Raw genomic sequence first — 16,545 nt, 5'->3', positions numbered from 1 at the left:
TTGTGTCATTTACCAGTCTTAAGCTGAGAAGTCCTGTCTTTTAAATAAAGGAATCCATTTTTTGTCACTAAATCAATTTTTATCAAACCTGGAATAACTGCACTTTGCTTCTGCGTGTTTCATCTTTGTGCTAATTGTATGCAGTATCTTTCATTTGTTTTTTCTGATGGTCCTTTGTTAAAAACAACAACAACAACAACCAACCAACCAACCAATCAAGTTTATTTTCTTTGTGGTTGACATATATACCATCATGTTACCACTGTATAATGCTTTCATTGACAGGCACCCTGTTAACAAGAAAGACTTTAAATACGTTTAGAATATTTGTATGATTCAGAGATGATATTCAAGGTGAGGACAAAAACGCTAGAAGCGATTGTTAATTACTGAACCATGATAGGCAAGCTACATATTGGATTAAAAAGGTGATAGCTGCTGGTCTTCCTGGAAGAATGTTTCTATTTTGGTGGCTACAGTATCTTGAGTGGCTGGGATCCTCTCTAGCAGCCCTGGCACATTCCTGTTTGAATATCAGGATAAGCCAGATGATCTTAGAATTGCTGAACTATATGCTCTCTCTACTTGGATATACTGCAGTAGTTATGCAGTACTGTACAGTACTTGGACTAGTTATCTTTTCAAAGTTCAGTGTCTGTTAGCATTTTGTTAACATCTAGATTTTTCTTCTTTAAAATGTTAAATAATTTTACAATAATTATAATAAAAATATTTATATACCTCTATGTTACATAAATATCAGAGTGATTTGCAAAAACAATATTCATATACAAACTTAATTTAACATCAGAGATAATCAACTGTTACTGATATGTTTTCTTAATTGTCTGCATAAGGTTTCTGCAGGCATTTAAAAGTTAAAACAGAAAGCACCTGCTGAATCTCTTCTGGCAGAACTTTCTACAGGACTGGGCTGGTTGGTTTCTTGTTGCTATCATATGAGCCTCACCAACTTGGGGGATAACCAGCAATGCTCCTGCAGGTGATCACAGTGATCAAGCTAGGAGATAAAGGTTCTGCCAGTCCTCAGGATACCCTGGACCTAAGTTATTGTGGGCTATGTCAATTAATACAATTACCTTGACCCTGGCTTGGTAATAGATGGGCAGCCAATGCAGATGTTTTAAAACAGGTGTCACATGTTGTACAGTATGTATCCACATCAGTAGGCTAACCACTGCATTCTGCATCAGCTGGAGTTTCTGACCAGGGCCAAGGGCAGCTCCATATACAGTATGAAATCTGGCCTTTAGGTTACCAATTCATGGTCTACAGCTGTCAGAATATGCCTAGAACAGCTGTAGCTGGCAAACTAGATCAAGCGGGTCAAAAGCACTCCTTGCCACAGAGTACACTTGATGGAGAGAGATAGATTATCTAGGAGTTATTCCAAGCTGTATATCTTCTTCAGAGGGAGTATGACCCTGTCCAAAGCAGGTAACTTCCAAGTTTCCCAGGCATAGGAATCACCCACCCAAATAAGCTCCATCTTCTCAGGATTCAGGCACACTTTACTGGCCCTCATCCAATCCACTACTGCATTCAGACACCATTCCAGAGCTTTCACAGCCTCTTTTGATTCACTTGCTATGGATAAATAGACCTGTGTGTCATCAGTGTACTGATGACACCTTGCCGCAAAACTAATAACCTCGCCAACCATTTCATATAGATGTAAAGTAGCACTTGAGAGAGGATAGTACTTTGCTCAGTTCCATAGCACAAGCGTTGGGGGAGCAAGAAGCACTCACCCAGTGCTGCTCTCTGAGCATGACTCTGAAGGTAAGAATGGAACATCTGTAATACTGTACCTCCAGTACCCATCCCACTGAGCCAGTCCAAGAGAATACCATCGTTAATAGTATCAAAAGCTACTGAGATCAAGCAGAACCTGCAGGGTCACACACACACACACACACACACACACACACACACACTGTATCACAATAAAATTCATATATCAGGGCGATCAACCCCTGATTTGAACCTAGATTGTAGTGGGTCTAGTTAATACGTCTTATCCAGGATTGCACCACAATCAACCTCTACACCGTTGATGCCAGTAAAGGGGTGTGGACAACTAGTCACTAGTTGTTACATGCCATCAGGTATTGGGTGGGCTTTTTAAAAGTTTGCACACGGTCTCCATTTTATGGGCAGCAGGCAACCACCCATGCCAATATATGTTTACCACACCTATAAACCCATTCAGTCACACCACTTTGACTAGCTTTAATAAGCCAGGGATGGACAAGGATTCAATGAGTAGGTGGTTGGGTGCATTACTGTCAGAATCTTGAATATACATCAGGACTGTAGTCCACTATGCTCCATTTTCAGGTCAAAACAAAAACATTGATAGTTCAGATGGTGTGATTTAGTAGATTTGTAGGACAATCCTAATTATAATGTTGAGGAGTGATTGTGCTTAGAATGTAATAGAATGCACAGTTCAGAGTTGAAATGCTGATTACCTTGTCTGCCTTTACATACTCATGTCACTTGTGGTCTGTCTAGAACAGATGAAACCATCTCAATATCCCTCCATGGCTATCTCCCTTCACAGATTATGCCTAAAACTGGCTTATTACTGCCCCATCCCACTGTTCACATCTACCATCCATGTTCCCAATGGGTACAAGCTATATCGACATCTGATATTACCCCCTTTGGACTATAAATCAGTGGCACACAAGAGTGTAATTTCAACATCCTGTGCTTGTGGGATATGGCTGTGCTGCTCATCAGCTGTAATTTCTCTCTAAAAGGTTGCTTCTTAATATATGTGTTGGATAATGCCAGTGTAGCTGTCCTATTGTGGATGAAAAAGCCTTTAGGGTTCCAGTTGCTGAGTCATTGCCAGATTAGTTCTGTGCAATAGATGAGCATGGTAATATAGTGGTTGTTGCAAATGTTGTCTTTTATCCTAAGCACTTATTCGTTTGGCTATAAGCCATAACAACAATACTAAAATATCAACACAAAATGCTCTGATCTGCCTGTAGATTATCCAGTTGCTTGAGCCACTGAAGGGTAGGCACTGTGTGAACCAAAAACACCGCATCCAAATGTGCTGGCTGCACAACAAAACCTTAAGGCAAATACAGTAATTTGTATTTTCTAAACCAAGTAATACTGAAATACAAGAGTGTGCAGAGTTCTTATCACAGACACGCCCATCCCTGAATCATGTAATTGTAGAGTTGGACATTGCTCTGAGGTCAGCTAGTCCAACTCCCTGCAATGCTGGAATCTCAACACACGGTCCCCCATCCATTTTGAAACCATATTGCTGCTATCCACAGAAAATACAAAACCATTTTTTCTTTGGAGGGGAGAGGTAAGGAGGATGGAAGAGCCAGTCATATTAATTGATATAGCATCACCAGGCTTAAAAAATAACACTATCTCTACTATTTCTAGTGTAGGTTTGTGTTGGCATATTGGTGTAGTAAGGTAGCAGCATTGTGGGATAGCTTTCCAGGTTGGTAGCTTTTCAGGCTGATTGCACAAGAAGCTGTCAGTCAGCCCCAAACCTGAGTAGTATAGCATGGAAGGTGAACTATGCTTCTCACCTGTGTGTGGTATCAGGGACAGTTCTCCAAAACTACTATTTTTCTGTATACTTTAAGTACATCCTCACATACCCAGAAGACAATACCCTGTCTGTGAGCAGCACCCTGCACTGCCTTGCTGGATAGCCAATAAGGTCCAGCAAATGTGCAATTAAAGAGAATATCAAAGAAAGTGTTATTAACAAGCAACCTAATGCTTTCCAGGGATGAGGTGACTCTTTGCATGAATTCCTTCATCTGTACTCCAGCTCACGGAAAGCCACCGGTAGCATGGCTGCATATAAACTTGCTCTGATATTTGAAAATCACTAAAGGTCCATATTCCCTTTTGGATGGCCTAGGAAGGCACTAGTTTAAGTTCTGCTTTTAGGTTTTCTGCTAGGTACTACTTCACCATGAAGAAAGACCAAAAGAAAATCCTTTTTCATTTGTGTTTCCTATTTTTTGGCATTAAGTATGAGGACTGTATTATGCTTTTCTGGTTTCTGAAAGATATATTTTTCAATGTAAACAACACATGCATTTTCTAACACCTATATTAGCACCACTTCAGTTTTTTTATTGCATTTCAAAGGGTTTGGATGGACATTAATCCTTAAACCTTTCTCAAGTTCCTGTCTTCTTTCTGGCTAGAATTGAAACAGATGCTTGACATGCTTGGTAATGCTCCAGCTAGGATCAGAGTTTTTGTTATTCCTTGGAAGTTTCAATAACTCTCTTCAAAGATCCACTGTCATCCTTGTAGTCTTCCTCCAGCCCACTCTGAATACTCAGTCAATCAGCAGCTGTGAACCTGAGTGGTGTTTACGTCAGTTTCCTCCTGCCTCTACTTCTGTCTCATGTCTCCCACAGCTAATGTGGTTGGTGGGGCAATGCTCCTCTATGTCACCATCCAGAAAGTGGTATTTTCTTCCTTCTCCTTGCCTTACTGTTTTCAAAAGATGCAAGCAAAAGTAACTAGATGCCTAAGAACACTCAAAGCCGTTTTGAGAGGCTTTCAGATGGTATATGTGTACATCTAATGAAAAGAGCTATATGGAGCATACTGAAGTTAGCCATTCTTTAAAACCTTTTTCACTGCAGCCAGTTATATGATTTCTCTCAGTCCAAACTGGTGACCTTTCCTCAGGCTCCAATTTGTGATGAGAAATCCCCTGAATATTAGCTCTTAATTTGTAATATTTCTTTACCTGGAAACATGTACACATGTTCTCATAGGCCCACATTTGTTTTGTTAAACATTTGTGTGCATACAGGAACCAGGAGTCTCTTAGAAGCCAGAGAAAGGTGAGCAGGAGCTCTGTCCTTGTTGCCTGATCCAGACTTTTGAAACTTTGGGCTCACAAACAGCAAAGCAAACATATCTATGAAGGCTGTTTTGGGGGTTTTTTTTGACCGGGATTGGAAGTTGGGGATAAGTATCCAGTGAAGTCAAAACTATCTTGAATTGCACCCTAAAAATCCACATTGCATGCCAGCAGAAGCTGGAAGAACATCTGAGTGTATGGTTTGGCAACAGAATAGCTGTTTACTAATTTTTCCACCAAAGTCTGGATTCTGATGATGAGAATAAATCCTTTCTCGAGTGTTCCTTTGCTGGGACATCAAGCGGGAACATGCACAGATACTTTAAAGGAAATATTCGAACGATCTTGTCCTAAATAATTACACAGCAATTAAGTATTATGCTAGTGACATTATTACAATTTCTTGTGCTATTTTTACTGATAGTAATCTGTAAATATTGATGCTCAGTTTAATTTAACAAAGAAATCATACATTATGTAAGAGAAAATAATAAACTTGCATTTAATGGCTTGTGTGCCACTAATGATAAAAGAGTAAGGGGGGTAGGAATGGAATATTTGTAAAGGAGAAAAAAAGACAATAAAGATGACTTTCAGGAGTGTATGCAGACCTTCCAGATATTACTATTGCATTTCTTATGTCTTCAGATTCGTATCCCTTGTAACTCTTGTAGTATAACTCTGTTCCCCAACCAACATCCTTCCGTTTTCCATATATCCTTGCAATAGTACCCACATGTTATTATAATGCATGGTGACATTTTGTAATATCGTGGTCTATAGAGTTTTACGCTCATTTTTTTTAATAGCAATGTCACTTCTATAAAAATGTCCATCTTGGAAATCTAATTATTTTCAAAAGAATTTCTATTACTGTATGGGACAATCATGTTATATTGCCTGTGACAAGCAGGGCTGCAAGCCATTTTTTATGTTTCGTCTGTATTACTAACAATGGCTGACCATTATTATTACTACTATAATATATTATTATAATATTTTACACTTTAATTTTAACTCCCTTCTATCCTATTAAGAGCAGTCTTTAAAAATGTCAGTGTTTTAACAGCTCTCCAGGATGGTGTTAGCTTTCTTACACACTTACAATGGGTAATGTTTCGGTCAATTGCTAATTTGCCTCCTAGATGGTTTTCCATAGGGTTTCTTTTTCCATTTGCAAAATTGTGAACCTCTTTTTATTCTGCACACTGCTTTGAGGTACTAAAATATTGTGCACTTGTCAAGCTCATTTTATCCTCTGAAATGCAGGCACACAACCCTTGTGCACATAGGTGGCACTCTATAAATTTACTGCAAAAACTTATACAAAATCTGTCTATTTCTCCATCTTTCCCAGTATTATCTGTTCTGACTGACAATGGCTCTTTAGGGTCTCAGACGGGAGTATTTTGGGTCACCTACTACCTGATCCTCTTAGGATATCAAGGATTGAACCTGGGACCACAAAGCACATTGAGCTATGGCTTCCTCATACAAGTAGATATGCGTACACAAAGGAAAAGTATAGATAGAATGGAGTCATTGAAATGATTCTGGGTGGAGCACCTCCACCTGTGAATTGAGTTTCAGGAAACCAGAACGGATTTCAGCAATGGGGTGCAACACAAAAAACACTGCTGGTACATGTTCTCTGCTAAGATACACAGAATTCCAGTAGCAGTTCTGTTTGTTGCTTTACACTCTTGGACTATAATTGCAAAATAAGTGTGTACGTATAAACAATTGTTAAAATGATTGCAACACAGGATGGAGAGAAATTCTTTGCCAAGAATACATCTAGAATAAAATAAATAAATCTGAATAAAGGAAGCACATCAGCACTAAGGAATTCGAAAAAATTTCGAGAGTAGAACAACAAAAAGATTGAAAAGCTTCTGTAATTGACTATTGAGGACAGATGAGATAGTCACTGAAGTGTGCAATTTGATAAATTAGCTATTAAAGGGAATACAATAAGTTGTCTGTAAATATATGAGGAATATAAACAGGCAGGATAGGAAAGTTGTTTGATGTGATACAAAGCAAAACTTAGCAAAAACATTATAGTGAACTTCCAATACAAATTTTTGTGATGCCTACCAGATTAAGTAAACAGATTTGTAAAGATGTTTTTGACTCCTGAGTCCTATAAATAGTAAACAAAATAGTTATGACTTTGTGTGTACAATAAAAAGGGCATTGCGACTTATAGTGGAAACTATTCCCTACTTCATCTGGAACATAGGGTGGCTGAAGTGGTTCCACTCTCTAGAACTTGCTTCATTGAGTGAGGTGTGTGTGTACGGATAATATATTTGACCCAACCCTTTTCTCCCTCCCTCTTCTGTTAACATTTTTCATGGGTTCCCATATGTCAATATATAGTAGCAAAGTGCCTGTCACTACATACTTAGTTACGTTAATAGCATTGATTTCCAGCCCCTTAATAATTTTAGTTGCTCTTTTATGCACCTTTTCCAGCTCAACAGTATCCTTTTTTAGGGTCAAACTGCAATGTGTTATCTACAGAGCAGTGCCTTTATGTGGAAGGCACTTAAAGGGTACAGCTACCTAGCTAATGTAATATTTAGTTTGACTCTCACCTGCAGCAGGCAGAACTGTACATAGTATTCCAGGTATGATTGCACCACAGGTAGGCACAACAACACTAGCAGTTTTATTTTTGATCCCTTTCCTAATGATCCCTGGCATACTTTTTTCATAACTACTGCATACTTGATCAACATCTTCGTAGTGGAGCTGTCCAGCATGATTTTGAGATCTCTTTCCTGACTTGTCATTGTGAGTTCAGACTTTATCTAGGGTTTTTGTTTTTGCCCAAATGTCTATAATGCAGTACATTTGCCATTTGATGTCTATAATGCAGTACATTTGCCATTTGATTGCCTGTTCACCCATTTATATCCCATCTTTTGAAGCTCTTTGTAATCTCTTTTTGTTTTGTTTTTTCTACCATGAATAATTTGATGTAAGTAGCAAACCTGGCCACTTCACAGCTTATCCCTAACTTTTGGACACGTTAAAAAGCATCATTCCCAGTGCAATATTATAATATACAGTGTCAATACTAAGTTGTCTGACTAGTAGACTTTAAAAGTGAAATTACTTACATTGCAGACAGCTATATGCCTCTTTTGTTGGATCTATGCAATCACTTGTCTTAATTTTTTTTCTATAAAAAAAGACAGGCTTGTTTTGGCTGCTGATTTGTTTGTGTCTTCGAGGGGTTAATCACAGTGACTGATGCAAATTGAGAGCAAAGAAAAGAGCCCATGGTTAATTGGAGCTTTTATGATAGGAAAATTTCATCTCAGGTTAGATTGCCATGTAAACAATAACATGATCTTAAGTATGCGTGGAGTCAAGAATTCAGTGCAAATGTATGATGAGCAAAATATGCATGGATAAAATACTCGGAAATTACTCAGAATGTAACTAGGTGTTGTTGGTATAGCATTTTTTAAATTGCTATGCAACATGTTTGTAAACAAACCTTGTTATCTAAGTGTGAAGAGTGTGTTTAAAGGCTTTGAAAGCAATTCTGCAAGGGGGCCAGGAAGGCAGGAGTGGCAGTGCTTTACTAATATGCCCATCAAGACAGAAAGGTGGTATTTCCCTCCTCTTTTTTAAAAAAATGCACCAGTTCCAAAGTGGTATTGCAGAGGGGCTCAGATTTGACATCTTCCTGAAAAGGGCAAGCTCCCTCCATGTCCTACCCCAATCAGCTTTCATTTTCTTTGATCTTGAATGTGCTTGTTGCACATATGCTGGCCATTAAATTCTCTTGAGCAACATCATTAGGGGCGTCAAAGTTCTTATGTGCATCCTATTTTTATTTCCTGCAACAGGTTGGAATGGGAGATGACTACATAATACAAGTTCATAATACTAGTACTTACAGTGTATACTGCTTGTTGATAAATGGATCATTTTTTTTACTTTCCCCCTGACCATGTATCAATTGGAAGCCTCTTGAAAAATTTAGTATTACTTTTCTAAAATAGCCAAAGGGAATATGTAAAGTTAACAAACAATATTTCTTAACATGGATTAGCTTCCTTTCACGATTTTTTAAACAGATGTTAGATAGATAGATGATACATAGATAGATAGACAGACAGACTTCCCACTTTTTCAAGTAAATGCTGACTCTCCCTTTTCTGCTTAGTTCATCTTGCCTCTCCTTTTCTTTGGGACTTCCATTTTATTCACAACATTTTTATAATCACTCTTCTAGTGCTTTTCTTTTACATTATAGTATTCTCTTCTCATATCCATTTTCTGCTTCATCCTTCCCTTCTTGTGCATCTTAAGGTTCTTAATCATCCATGTCCTTCCCTGCCCCCACAACTCCCACCAGTTAATTTCTCTCACTAAAACTGAACTCCGCCTCTCATCAGGCTCCAGCAATAACAGGGACTGGTGGGGCTTTGACGAGTGTCTTACAGAGGTTGGGGAGGGGGGGTCGAAGGCTGGCCCAGGACATGAGGCCCATGATTTAAGGAGTTTGATGCCACCCGTGGGGCAGGAGTTTGGGGTGGGTAGGGGAAGGGTCTGAGCAGTCAGAAATGGAGGTGGGGGCGCAGGATATGTCAGAAGCGGAGGAAACGGCTGTTCAGGCAAGGAATGGGGCATTCAAACCCCCACATTCCCTTGCTCCTCTGTCTCCTAGAACCAGAGATTTGAAGAGGGAAGTGCAGGAGAAGCCTCAGGTTGTGCATGCGCACTTCATCAAATGAGGGTACGTAAGTCTGGAGGATGGAGGCATGGTTCCAATGTTGCTTCAGCTGCTCCGCTAGGCATGAACTTGGAAAAGTTAATGCCAGCTTAAGTAGACGCTAGAAGTAAGTGTTTGTGTGTGTATCTGATGCATCTTAGGAACTGCTGAGTGTACTTTTGTCAATAAAGAATTAACTATCGGCTGTTTACCTTTCTGAGCAGGGGGTATGTAGGACAGGCAGCATGGCCAATAGTCAATAATTACAAAGGTTGTAGTCCGGCAACATCTGGAGGGCCACATATTAGCCACCCCTGCTCCAGCATACAATTAACTTCTCTCTGTGTCTGGGTCAGAGATAGGAAACAAAGTGCCCTGCAGATATTGCTGGACTACAACTTCCAGCCTGCATGGCCAGTGGACGACAATGATGGAAGCTGTAGTCCAGACATATCTGCAGTGTGCCATGTTTGCTTTCCTTGGTCTGTCTCTGCTCTATTGAGTCACTTTTCTTGGAAGAAAAACAAACAAGCCAGCACGCAAAATGTTTTCCCTGCAAATATATTACCTGCAAAGTCTGTTTTTGTACACCAATATGATTTTTTTTACAAATCATAAATAGAATAAGAGAATTGTAAGTGATGCAATGAAGAACACATCCTGACACCTGTATTTCAGAACAATTCTTACATACTGTTTCTTTTCATTACAATAGCTTTCTGTGAGTGAACCTAGCTTCATCTGGCACAGGCTCTAGGGGGAAAAACAGCAGCAGATAGAAGTTTATTTGAGATCTTTTAGTATTATTCAAAAGAGACAAGTGGAAGAGATATTATTGAAAGTAAAGTTCTAAACTACTCAAACATCTAAAGGCTTTTGAAAACTTTATACACAACCCCAGTTAATTCTGTCATGTACCAAAGTGCCAAAAGATTGAGCAAGGATGAATGTTAATCCACTTTTATAAAATCAAAGGGTTCATATATTATTTTTTACTGTAAAGAAATAATTTGAATAAAATTTGACCCTTTCTTCAATAGTCTGTGGGTCAAATGGAACCCACCATTAAAATTCTCTAATATCTTTCTTGTATTAGCATTTCAAAACTCAATTTAAATATTCACAGAGCTCTTTTTTTTAATAAACTTAACAAAATTCAGGTAATTTCCTTCAACTTTCTTGATTGAACGAAGGCAGTAGGTAGAGATATAAAAAAGATGTACAGCTATGAGCAAAACCTGAAATCAATTATATATAAAAATAACATAACACATGGAATGAAATTAATCAAAAGGAAAAAAATTTCTACTATATGATTCTCTGGTCTGCTACCTGCAGGCAAGGAACGTAAATGAAAAAAATCAACATTCTTCTCTCAGATAAGGAAAAAATTAATAAAAATGTTTCTTTCCTACAGATCCCCTGATGCAACTTATGTTAAAAGTGAGTGGCTGCAGGAAGAACTTGTTCATTTTAAATAGCTCCCATTTTCCTTGGCCAGAAAAAAATAGCTTTTGCCTTGCTGTTAAGCTCAATTACATCAGGTTTGTGTGGATTTGCTGTGTCCAGGAACACCTCTGTATCCTCCCCATCCTTGTTAACTGCTGTCAGGCAAACTCAGAAAGGACTTGAGAAAATGATTTACAGTTTTTTCATAATAAGTAGCAAAGAAATAGTTTTAACCTTGAACCTGTTTAAAAGTTGGAGTTCCATCCTGCTTGTGATTGGGAGTATCACAGGGTTTCCCTGACCAAACCTCTATTACCTCTTTAAATTCAAATAGTGGACAGTAAGAACCCTGGTTAGGTCCCAGATACTACCAAATGCCCTCACTGCAGTTATTTTAGGTTCATAGTCAAGTGGTAAAAATGAGCCTGTGCTGAGCCTCAACACTGGAAAGGTCTGAATAACATGGGCTTGAGATGTGTGTCAGCATTACAAAATAATCATAATCATAATCATTGGAATCCCTTCTTTTAAGACTTACTTTGTGACTACTTTGTTCAGAGAGAGACGAGGATTCAGCTTCCAGCATTCACTTCAGAATGGGTGGGTGGGTGTGTATATATATATATATATATATATATATATATATATATATGCTTAGATAGATAGAGCATAAGATATTGTTCTAGTCACTTGGCATTTGGGTAGACCTGAAAGTTGATAGGACTTGGAATTTGATTTATCAGTTTGCCTCTGGAGACTGAGATGAAGTACACTTTTTTGACCTCATCCTGTCTGCTTCAAAGAGCTCTTCCAGAGGTGTACATTTCTAGGAATGCTTGTGATTCTAATAATGGGATCTCAGAATAACTGACAGGAATCCCCAAAGTAGAGGGCAAATGTCACTCTAAGTGCACTATATAAGGTTACAACTTGTCACTATATAGTAAATTTAGTTTCATTAAAATATACCATATTCCTTTCTAGAATATAAAATAATAATGTTCAGTTTCAGTGTTTCTTTGTTTCCATGCCTGGGCATTGACATAATACAGTGATGGGGTAGACCAGTTATGGGTAAATGTGTATTATCCATACTGCCATGTGGGTAAGCAGGTTGGTGGTTTATTTTATTAAAATGTACAGATAAATGCTTGTTAAGTAGTAGCAAATAACAATGAAAAAGGAGCCTTCAAATAGGATAGATTCCGTTGCTCAAATACAAGAGGGGTATTCCATTATATCATTATATCATTCTCCACCTCCTTTTGAGGAATGTGTTGTATTTCTTCTTTCAAGTCTTGCCTGTCTGCTTTCCTGAAATGTTTTTGTGTATATAAGTTGAAGGCTCTGATTATCATTGTTTTTAGAGACTAAAGTCATGATTGACAGAATTATTTACCTTTAGCTTTGTCTTCAAAAGTATTCTGAGATTCTCATTTCAAGTACCCTATCTACTTATCAAATATAAAATAAGACCATTGATACTAGAAATACTTAGCTGGTTATTGAATACAGAGGTAGTATAGTACTATAAAACAGGATAATTCACAAGTATATTTTTGACATGAAAGCAGATGGTGTATACTTATCCCTGCCCCCATCCCGCCATTGATATTGTTCAAAATCTGTAGTCTGGGAGAGATGTGGTTCCATTAGTCGGCATAGCATGAAAAATGGGCCCCCAGGATATTTTCAGTGGTGACACCACGGCTATGGAATTCCCTGATTAGAGGTCAATCGTATTTCACTGAAAGGCAGTGAGGGTCCTGCTATTTATTGTTTGTTTGTTTGTTTAATTTATATAGCACCCTTCATCTAGGAAGCACAGGCAAAACACAAAAATACTTAAAACAATAGCAAAAAAACCAATACCCTCCCACAGTTTAAAAGGCCATAGATTGTTTATTTAGCCATAGGCCTGAGATAAGAGAAATGTTCTCTCTTGGCCCCTAAATATATATAATGAAGGTGCCAGGCTAGCATACCCAAAACGAGGGGCCACCACAGAAAATAAGGACTGCCATTCATACAATCATACCTCATGTTGTGTCCGCTTCAGGTTGCGTTTTTTCGGATTGCGGACTGCCGAAATCCGGAGTACTGGAACGGGTTACTTCCAGGTTTTGGCAGTCACGCATGCTCAGAAGCACTAAATTGCACTTTGCGCATGCGCAGAAGCACCGAATCGCAACCCGCACGTGCACAGACGTGCAGACGCGGGGTGCGAACGCTGCGGGTTGCAAACTTGCATCCCGCGTGGATCACGTTTCCAACCCGAGCATCCTCAGTATTTTACTTCAGTTGTTTGTATTTGATATAGCTTAGAAAAAATAAGGTTGGTTTAAGTCGCACGCCTATAAAGGTACTTGGGAGTGAGATCCATTGAACTCAATTGGACTTGCTGCTGAGTAGGCGTGCACTGTAAGGAACATTTTAAAGGCCAAGCTAATTAAGAAGAGCCACCTATGGAAGACCATCTACTTCTGTGATCATCTACTTCTATGAAACCTTAGGTACAGATGTCCAACTTTACACTTTTATTATGCGACTACTTGTACATTATGTTGGTACAATGTTGTTGGTTTCTTTAAAGGCCCCCTTGAGGATGCTGTTGAGGATGAAGAAGAAGAGTGTCTATCGGAGGGAAATGACATTATCTCCAAAGAAGACTTTCCTCTGGAGGGAAGCTTTTCTGCAGAATTTGAGCCTGGGAATCTGAGCTGTGAAGAAGTGGAATACTTTTGTAATAAAGGTAATCAGTATTAAGCAATCCTTGGGTCAGCAGTCATTTGTATTGAATCGACTCCTTTGCAAATATTTTACACAAAAAATTCCTCTTTTGACATAATCAGATGTACCCAGTTCTTGCTGAACAGTTTGTTAAGCAAATGCTTCTTCAGACTAACAAAGACTGTTTTTATGCACAGTCTCAATGCAAAGTTTTTAGCATTTGCTCCTGCTGTACCATTTTGCCTTATTTGATTCTGAACTTAGGCTCAAAGAACCTTTCTTTTACAGCACACATTAAAACTGGTATGTGTTCATATTTGGTTTAGGTTTAAAGGCATTTCATTCTGGTTCTGGCAGTCAAAAAGTCATTTGAATTAATTAAATAAAGTGGTATAAGTGCTTTAAGTGTATGGTGTGGATGTAACCACACAATATTCTGACTTAAGAAACAAAAAATTGCAATACGTGTTACCTATCAAGTCACAAATCTTGGTACTAGTAGCAACATGTTCAAGGTGAATAACAAAAATAAATTATATTTTAAAAATAGTATCTTCTCAGAGCATTTTCGAAATAATTTTGTCCAATGCTTTTTTAGCTGTGTTCCTGTGGTTTTGATTCCTATGAACTGTTGATTACAACATTATAAAACATTCCTTTAAGGTGATGGCATGGGCTCCATGATGCACAGTAACTTTTCAAAGATAAGCCATGAGCAAAAGACAGGTTGGGCAGATTTGCATACCATGCTAAACCTATTTAGCAGGATGCAAATTAACATAAATGAGCTGCAACAAGCCTTGAGCTCTCACACTCCTGTCTCTTCTTCCTGTGCAGCAGAAGTTTGGAATCTTTCTCTTCTGCTCAACCATGGTTTGTTACATTTCGATTGATAAAGCGTGGCTAACATTAACTATGGATACTTTCAAAGCCAGCCATCTTTAACCGTAGTTGAAGAGGAGCTGTCTTGAAAAAGATTCAGAAAGAGGACAGTAAAAGAAGCTTGAACAGCTTCATAGCTTCACTTTCCAGACATGGAGCACAAAAGGAATCTGGCTTATTTCTTTCTTTGAAACATTTTTTATCCTATTCAGACAAGTTCAAGGTGAATAATAAAAATAAATTAAAACAACTTTAATAAATAAAAAATTCTCCTGTTTGAGTGGTTTTGCCATTCAGTTTCTCCAGTTCCTTCTGCTATATCAATGGTTCATTGTGCTTGGGTCCATAATAGTCAACTCTTTCCCTCCCTAAAACTGAGTTGACAAAAAATGTGTTTGGTTTCTTAAGGCCTGAAATGAAATGAATTATATTGGTTTTAACTTTAATGCTGGACGTGAGCTGTGTCAGTCTGTTCTGACCCTCTTTTCGAACTCTCTCTTACTTGTCCTGCTGATTAGCTAGATAATAATGATTGGATTGCCTTACCCCTCTAATGATAATTTGACTCTACTTTGTCCCAGCTGCTTACATTTCAACCAGGAAATAATGGTCTAGTTCAGATGTAATATAGACAAGCATGAGCCCTGTGCCTATGCATTCCTGGGGATGTAAAACAAGTTTCAAACCCTGGTTTGTTCAGAACCTGCTCGTCATAGTTTTTCAGTGTGGACATAAAAGTAAACTATGGTGACATAAGATGAAATGGGTAACCCAAGGGAGCCTTCACTCACAGCATGCCAAGAAGGGAGGGGTGGACAGGTGATCTGCATGGGCATAAGACTTGTACAGATATCAGTTTAAAAAGCTGAAGCTGGACCATTGCTTCTTGAGGCAGCAAAGAGCAAAGAAACTTTAAGTTTGTTGAATTGTCTGGCCCATATAAAATGGCATATTTGTTACTGTCCAGTCACTGTATTATTATGTGATTTTATGCCTACTCTTTAAAGTCTTGGCGGCAGTTATCAGAAAATGATAATATTATAATTATAATGCAGCCTTCTTCTAAAAACCACTTAGAGGTTTTATTAGAATCATACGGTATATACATTTTGTGAAATAAACAAATACATAAATGAAAAGTGAAAATACACTGGTGGAAAGGATTCCTGAATCTTGCAAAGATCTTGCAGAAAAATAGCTGTTTCATTTGCATCTGCTAGTAACAGTTTAACTAGAAACTGCAGCTAGATCGATATGTAAAATTCAGACTCTGCACACTGGATTTTTGGCTCTCTTTGCTCTCAGAAGGTTGATATTTCATAATATTACAGTTATAGTAGAAGCCACATCTGATTGGCTTCTTGGCCCATGATTTCCAGCCCTCCAAGCTTCTTATACCTGCTTTTTTCTTTACCTTTAGTGCACATCTTAAATTACTTCTGTGCCCTCTTTCTTGTTTTACTCCAAATCTGCTTTATCCTTGAGTCTTCCTTTCTTGAGTCCATGTCTCCCACCACCATCCATTGGTTTCTGAGATGTCTGTTCTTCAGTCTGTTTCCCCATGCCTCTTAGCCATCCTATCTCTCCCTAGCACTTCCATATTCATTCCCCCAATAACATTCAGGTCCTTCCTGATACTGAGTTCTGTAAAGTGTCTCAAAGCCTCCTTGTGCCCAAATAATCTGTCTCCCTCCCACCCCACACATTTCTTTAAGCGTTATTTCCTAGCTCTTTTTCCTTCAGGTTTTTCTATCTCAGTGCATTACATACTCCGCACCTGTCCTTCAGCCTCCTTGCCTCTCAGCTTCTATCTCTTAGTTTCCCTATATTCTAGACATCTTCT

At 38.5% G+C, this 16,545-nt stretch overlaps 1 protein-coding gene across 14 annotated transcripts in view; it reads left to right on the top strand.

Annotated features, from left to right (window-relative positions):
* Positions 1-16,545, top strand: part of ZFPM2 (zinc finger protein, FOG family member 2) — a 448,057-nt gene that overhangs the window by 170,880 nt on the left and 260,632 nt on the right. For 10 of the 14 annotated variants that reach the window (XM_083450430.1, XM_083450426.1, XM_083450428.1 and 7 more), the window contains one exon: positions 13,684-13,842. The exons of the other annotated variants lie outside the window; for them this stretch is intronic. Coding sequence is in view for 1 of the 10 variants with exons in the window: in XM_083450419.1 (XP_083306545.1) it covers positions 13,684-13,842 (159 nt within the window). In the remaining 9 variants the exon portion in view is untranslated. The remainder of the gene's footprint in view (positions 1-13,683; positions 13,843-16,545) is intronic. 14 annotated transcript variants of the gene reach the window in all.

Source organism: Podarcis tiliguerta, assembly GCF_965153285.1.
Source record: "Podarcis tiliguerta genome assembly, chromosome: 7".
Classification (NCBI taxonomy): domain Eukaryota; kingdom Metazoa; phylum Chordata; class Lepidosauria; order Squamata; family Lacertidae; genus Podarcis; species Podarcis tiliguerta.
The sequence above is the reverse complement of the archived record's forward strand: the minus strand, read 5'-3'. Positions and strand labels throughout refer to the sequence as shown.